The 6051-nt window shown below is 39.5% G+C and overlaps 1 protein-coding gene across 4 annotated transcripts in view; it reads right to left on the bottom strand.

The window, feature by feature from the left end:
- Positions 1-807: 807 nt before the first annotated feature.
- SLC11A2 (solute carrier family 11 member 2) overlaps positions 808-6051 on the bottom strand; it is a 30370-nt gene continuing 25126 nt past the window's right edge. For 3 of the 4 annotated variants that reach the window (XM_029913721.1, XM_024218452.3, XM_024218453.3), the window contains one exon: positions 808-1424. In XM_029913721.1, coding sequence (XP_029769581.1) covers positions 1347-1424 — 78 coding nt within the window. In that variant the 3' untranslated portion in view covers positions 808-1346. The remainder of the gene's footprint in view (positions 1425-6051) is intronic. The other variant, XM_024218454.2, reaches the window with a different exon arrangement.

The following is a 6051-nucleotide window of genomic DNA, read 5'->3' as shown; positions in this document are numbered from 1 at the left end:
CACATTTCACCTACAGATGGAAGCTGCTGTGTAACTGCACTTGGGATTTATTCAGTTACATTTATGGCTGGAAGAACTACATGAAGAAATTTTGAAGTTCCCTCTTCAGGATTTAGTAGTTAACAGGCACTTTCCATGGTGAGCACTCTTAATAGAGCGGTGTCCACTCCTATAACTGTATAGACAGATACTTAAATCAAGGATTCTATAGATCCCTACCTCTGATGTCAGGAGTAAAATCTAAACTTGCATTGCCTCTACAAATCGTTTGTATTTTGAAATTGAGAATTAAGCATTTCAACACACTGTCGGTCAAATAAAAGCGGGGATGTGATGACAAAGAAAACAAAGTTAGACTGAATGCACAAAGATACAGCTCTTTGTGTCCTCCCATTCCAGTTACCCTGTAGTTACCATTTCCTACGCAGCAGTCAGCAATGTAGTTGTGGGGGGCAAGGCAAGTACCTGAAATAAAATCCTAGAGCGGCTCAGAATTGGCCAGATGCTTAGAAGAGGTGGGCAGGGAAGTGAGGATTGCCACGCTCTTGGAGTAGGAGACCTCTTCAGATAGCCACAGTGGAGGCTAGAGAGGTTTGAGATGATAGGACTCATTGCTATAGTACCTGAGCACCTAAGTACCTGGACAGATAGGGAGGGCGTTTTTAGACAGAAGGGAGCAGAAATGGAAGAGCATACCCAGAACATAATCTGCATTTGACAGACGCCTTGTACGCTTCTTCCTTAGGCTCCAATGGATTTGCACTTCAGAATCTGCCCATCCTTTTGAGTTAATTATTTCTCATTGTGTAGTCTCCTTAGTGTACTTCATAAATGAGATCATTCAAAATCAAATGTAAAATCTTAACGTTACTCATTTGGACAATCTTCCAAAAGCTGGAAAACAGGTTAGTGTCCCATCATTTAACTGACCTAAGAAACACCAAGCAGAATAAGTTTAGATCTAAATCAATAAGATATTCAAATATCTATAATTTACTACCCAAATAATTTACAATTAAAAAAAGGATTAAAGAAAATATTTCGAGTACCTAAAGGGAAGACAAACCCATAGGGTATGTGATACTATGAACTGGTTTGACTCTGGCTCTTCATTGGTCCTCTGAGAACCTTCATGGCTGATGTCAAGTGCAACGTCTGTTGATTCCATCTGATACTCCTCTGCAGATGTCAGTTTTATCCTGTGCTCCTTCTCGGAGGAAATCTTTCCGTCATTCATGATGCTTGACCATACCCGTTTCTGAACTAACCAAAAGTAAGGAAAATCCTTTTCTGCAGCACAAAGGGCTTCAAAATTGGTTTTGTTCTTGCTACTGCAGTTCAGGGAATCATCTAGTCACAATTGAGTCTGCATCGACATTGTTCAGAAGGAAGAGTTCAGGGTGAGTAGTAAGTCCCAGCTGATACTAGAGAAGGCAAAGAAGAAAATTAGGGAAACCACTTTGAAACAGAAGCCAAAGACAGTGAAATCAAGGGTGATTAGGTTAAAGTCACTAAACAGAGGGTTTTATGCTTTGGCTTTCTTTAGCCTAAAACTTTGTTAAAAAGTCATGGATCAACGCTTCAAATCCTGAAATAATACAGAAACATCTTATTTTGTTCAGACAATGAGTTTCATAGGACTTGTACAACCCAGAAGTGCAAGTAGCCTGGCGTCCATGTAGAGAATAATCCTCCAGGGCAGGTAGTCATTGAGACAACTGCATGCCACAGGCACAGAGGCATGACCAAGACCAAGTTCTTTTCCAGCAGTTAAGTGCTAGTCTCTCTGAACTGCTACATACGCTGCAGTTTTATTTCACTAAAGGCTTGCCTACACCCTGATTTAGTGCACAGCAAGCCAGGGTGTTTGAAACAGCAGTACGTCAAAGCACACCATGGAATTTTTAGTGCGCGGAAGCAGAGGCTATGCAGCCAGTTAGTGCCATGTAGACAAGCCCTTAGGAACTGGTACTGCCAGAAGGCCAAGTAGCTCCAAGCCACACAGTACAGTAGAACCTCAGAGTTACGAACACCAGAGTTATGAACTGACCGGTCAACCACACCCCTCATTTGGAACCAGAAGTACGCAATCAAGCAGTAGCAGAGACAAAAAAAGCAAATACAGTACAGCAGTGGTCCACAACCTTTTCTGTGTGGCAGGCGCCGGACCGAGGACTGTGGCTGCCGGACAAGCAGCCGCCGAGAAGTGGCAACGTCAAGAAGCGTCGCCGCCGAAATGCAGCGTCATCAAGAGGCGTCGCCACCGAATTGCCGCCGACTTCTTGACGTTGCCGCTTCTCGGTGGCATTTTGGCGGCTGCTTGTCTGGCGGCCAGTAGGCAGGCACACATAAATGCCCCGGCGGGCGCCATGGCGCACGCGGGCACCGCGTTGGGGACCCCTGCAGTACAGTACTGTGTTAAATGTATACTACTAAAAAAAAGGGCAAAGTTAAAAAAAATATTTGACAAAATAAGGGAACTGTTTCTGTGATTGTTTAAATTAAGATGGTTAAAAGCAGCATTTTTCTTCTTCATAGTAAAGTTTCAAAGCTTTATTAAGGCAATATTCAGCTGTAAGCTTTTGAAAGAACCATAACATTTAGTTCAGACTTACAAAAATGTCAGAGTTACGAACAACCTCCATTCCCGAGGTGTTCGTAACTCTGAGGTTCTACTGTAGCTCATAAGGCCATCTAAACCATAATCTGATAAGATAGAATCGTACTTAACTAGATGACTGATTCTTTGGTCCTGCCACTTTCATTATACAAAATAAAATAAAATCCAAGTTTTGTGAGGCTGTTAGATGTTAAAACCAAAGCATTAAATCAATTTTTATTCTTTAATCAGCAGCAGAAAATCTGATTTGTTATAAATAAATACTGTACCACAATTAAGTGATTTATTAAAGTTATTTTGATTAATCTGAAGGAGTGTCATTGAAAGATTGAAGCAACATGCAGCTGATTAAAAAACAAAGGTGATTCAGCCGCTAGAACAGACAGGAGACAGATTTTTCCGTCTTTCCATGCTGATTATCACTTATTACAGTAGATCTTGTACATTAATTACCTACTAGATTATTAGCAGTAGGGTCACAGAGTGTGATCCAACAGGAAAACCCAATCTCCACTTATCAGAACACAGGATTCACCCTTTTCAAGTAGTGTGAATTTGTTACAGAAAGTTTAGTTAAGCAAACAGTGGATGTTGTTTCAGTGCAACAGGTTTTCTCTGCCAGGGTGCACTCTCAATTAGCCAGAGAGTATCTGGACAGGCTTCAGTCACTAGTGGCCAGCCAAAGAATATGCTGCTATGCTCTAGGACCCAAGGGTTACATCTTTATAAAATCCTGTTTTGTATCCAGTTTATGTCTCAGCTGCAGTAGTTTGAGGACTCTCTTTAAAAGGGATTTGTGTCTGATTTACAAGTTAGCTTATGAGAGCAATGGCTGTCAATAAGTTTTTATTTAATGGACACAATACTTCACATCAATACATATTACAAAAATATGCAAGGGACACAGATGCAATATCCCATTACTGTTTCTGTTGGGGGGAATTAAGGATGGTATCTTTCTCCGTTATAATTTCCTGTTACATCAACATGCAAGTTTGATTGATTCCACGTATATAGGAGATAAAGTTATTCTCCTCTGTGAAGATTAAGTTCATGCTTAATTATTCAAAATTTGTTTAAAAATTCAGTTGTTAGAAATCAAAAGGCAAGACAAGAGTTTTCAATGGACTGAAACTTACCAAAAGTGTTTCTTACACGGTAGAAACAAAGAAACTAAATAGGTATTAATTTAATTAAAGGCCTGTAGCGAACTTACAAAATTCAGTGTTTCCTCTAAGAGAAATAAATAATATGCATTACTTACAGCTTCCAGTTCACTTAAAGCAGGTAGGGAAAGCTTGTAATAAAAAACGGGAAAGAAAGTTCCCATATCACATAGTAACACAAAGATCAATTTCTGAACAGAAGTAAAAGTTCAGGTTTGTTTAAAAAAAAAGAATGGAGTGTGCAATGCCTGCTTCTATCAGAATTCCCTCCCGACTCCCAAATAGATTTTAAGGCCAGAATGGGACCATTATATCACCATGCCTGAACTCCTGAATAAGATCATTCCTATTCCAACTAAGCAGAGTTTATCCCCTATTAAGGTTGTTCCTGGCCAAAACATGTTGGCATTTGATTTGTTTTGTGAGTAAGTGGGGAGGTGAGATAGCTTAAAACCAATCAGATTGTTTTAGTGCATTTGCTATTTTGACTGAGGATCAGGAAGTGGCAAGACATGCAGAAACGTAGCAGTAAATGGTCTTAATGTAGAATGGTAAGTTTGTCTTCCAAATAGAGCCACCCAAAGACACCTATAAAAATGCTCAACTGAACCCTAGCAAGAATTATATTCGGGTAGTTAGGTTGCACAAGCTAATAGCAGATCAATCCTTTGCTATTGCTGGGAGCAGAAGCACTCAATACTGCCCTGAAGGGAGTGGAGAATATCAAGCCAAGATAGCTTCTTGGTTGAATGTCTTACACGAACAAGGACCGTAGTGACAATTTCTGGCAACAGCAGCTAGTGAGAAGTTACTATGCACAGCTTGGAGAGAGTTAGTATAGAAATACTAAGGTTTGCATGCAATCTAGTGTACAGGGCCAGTAACTCTATAGCATCTCAATCATTTGGGCATCAATACGAGTTTCTTTTAAAGCAACATACTGGGTGTCGCAATAAAAAAAAAAAAAAAGACCCAAGAAACCAAGTTGAAAAAGTGTCTATTCTTTTAATTGAAAATGTAGTGCATACAAATTGATTCATGCTCAATTAAAAAAAAAATTAAGTTTCACAATGAATAGAATAGAAGCTAAATTATAGCACACTAAGAGGACTTTATACAGACGCTCCCGCATATAGCGGTGATTTTGATATACAGTTCGCATCATATCCAACAGTGACAGTCATACATGTTCACAGTGGTCATGCATTTTTGACACTTTTACAAACCAGAAATTTTTAAAATGCATGAAAATCTAAAGGCATAAAAATTAAACTACAGGAACTTATAAGTGAATGAAGGCAGCTAGATTCAAGGCTAACAGCGGTTCTAGATCATAAATGTGCCTTTGGTTAGACAGTCCCTAGAATTTTACTGCCAAAGGAAGACAGATTAACACACAAGTCAGCGGAATTAGTATAAGACTACAAACCCTGGCAGTAAGTAGGATGCATGCTCAGGATTTCTAGCTGGAATTTTGAACTAAAACGCTAAGTGAAGTAATTTTTTTCTTTATATCAAGCATTAATACTTACGTCAAGTATGTTTTGTCAGTTATCTTGACTAAGAGTAAATTAGCCAACTTTGTAGGCTGAGTCAAAACGATCATTAAAAAAGATTAGCAGCTTTAATTTTTGCCATCACAAATTCATCGTGTCTCTTGCTCATAGTTACAGCCTTCCTAACACTGAATTCCTTACCAAATTTATGAAACCAACTCATTTATGCACTTGGGAGTTTATTCTTTCCTGTATGTCTGCACTTATTATCATAACAGGAGCCGCACATGTAGGTGTTCTTTACTACTATTGGAAACGGTGAGGCTTATACTTTACTCTAGCAATTTGAGACTATGGGCTAGACTCTCCATTGTCCAACACCTTGTGTAGTCTAGGGCAAAGCAGTTGTAAACTTTTACTGTTCTGATTCAGTAGCATTTTAACCTCAGTGCAAAGCGGATATAATGGACTATGGCAAGTCGCAGGGCAATGGGAGAATCTGGCTGTATGCCTTTGCTTTGGCAAGACAGCAATTGTAACATTCAGTATCTATTTCTGACTGCTACAACGGATAAGAATATGGAAGTGGTCAAGCCTGAACTAAACTCAATGTTCTCACACCACCCAGTGAGAACCACATGCCATTTCCATACAGGAAAATATTTAAAGGCATTCTCCACACTTACTCTGGACATGTGTTTTACCTCCCATCGACATGATGGATGTCCCTTACAGTCTGAAGTTTGTCCAAACAAGAGGCATTACAATA

This window comes from Terrapene carolina, unplaced genomic scaffold, assembly GCF_002925995.2.
Source record: "Terrapene carolina triunguis isolate 2854851 unplaced genomic scaffold, T_m_triunguis-2.0 Scaffold836, whole genome shotgun sequence".
NCBI lineage: Eukaryota > Metazoa > Chordata > Testudines > Emydidae > Terrapene > Terrapene triunguis.
This window is presented reverse-complemented; position numbering and strand designations above follow the sequence as displayed.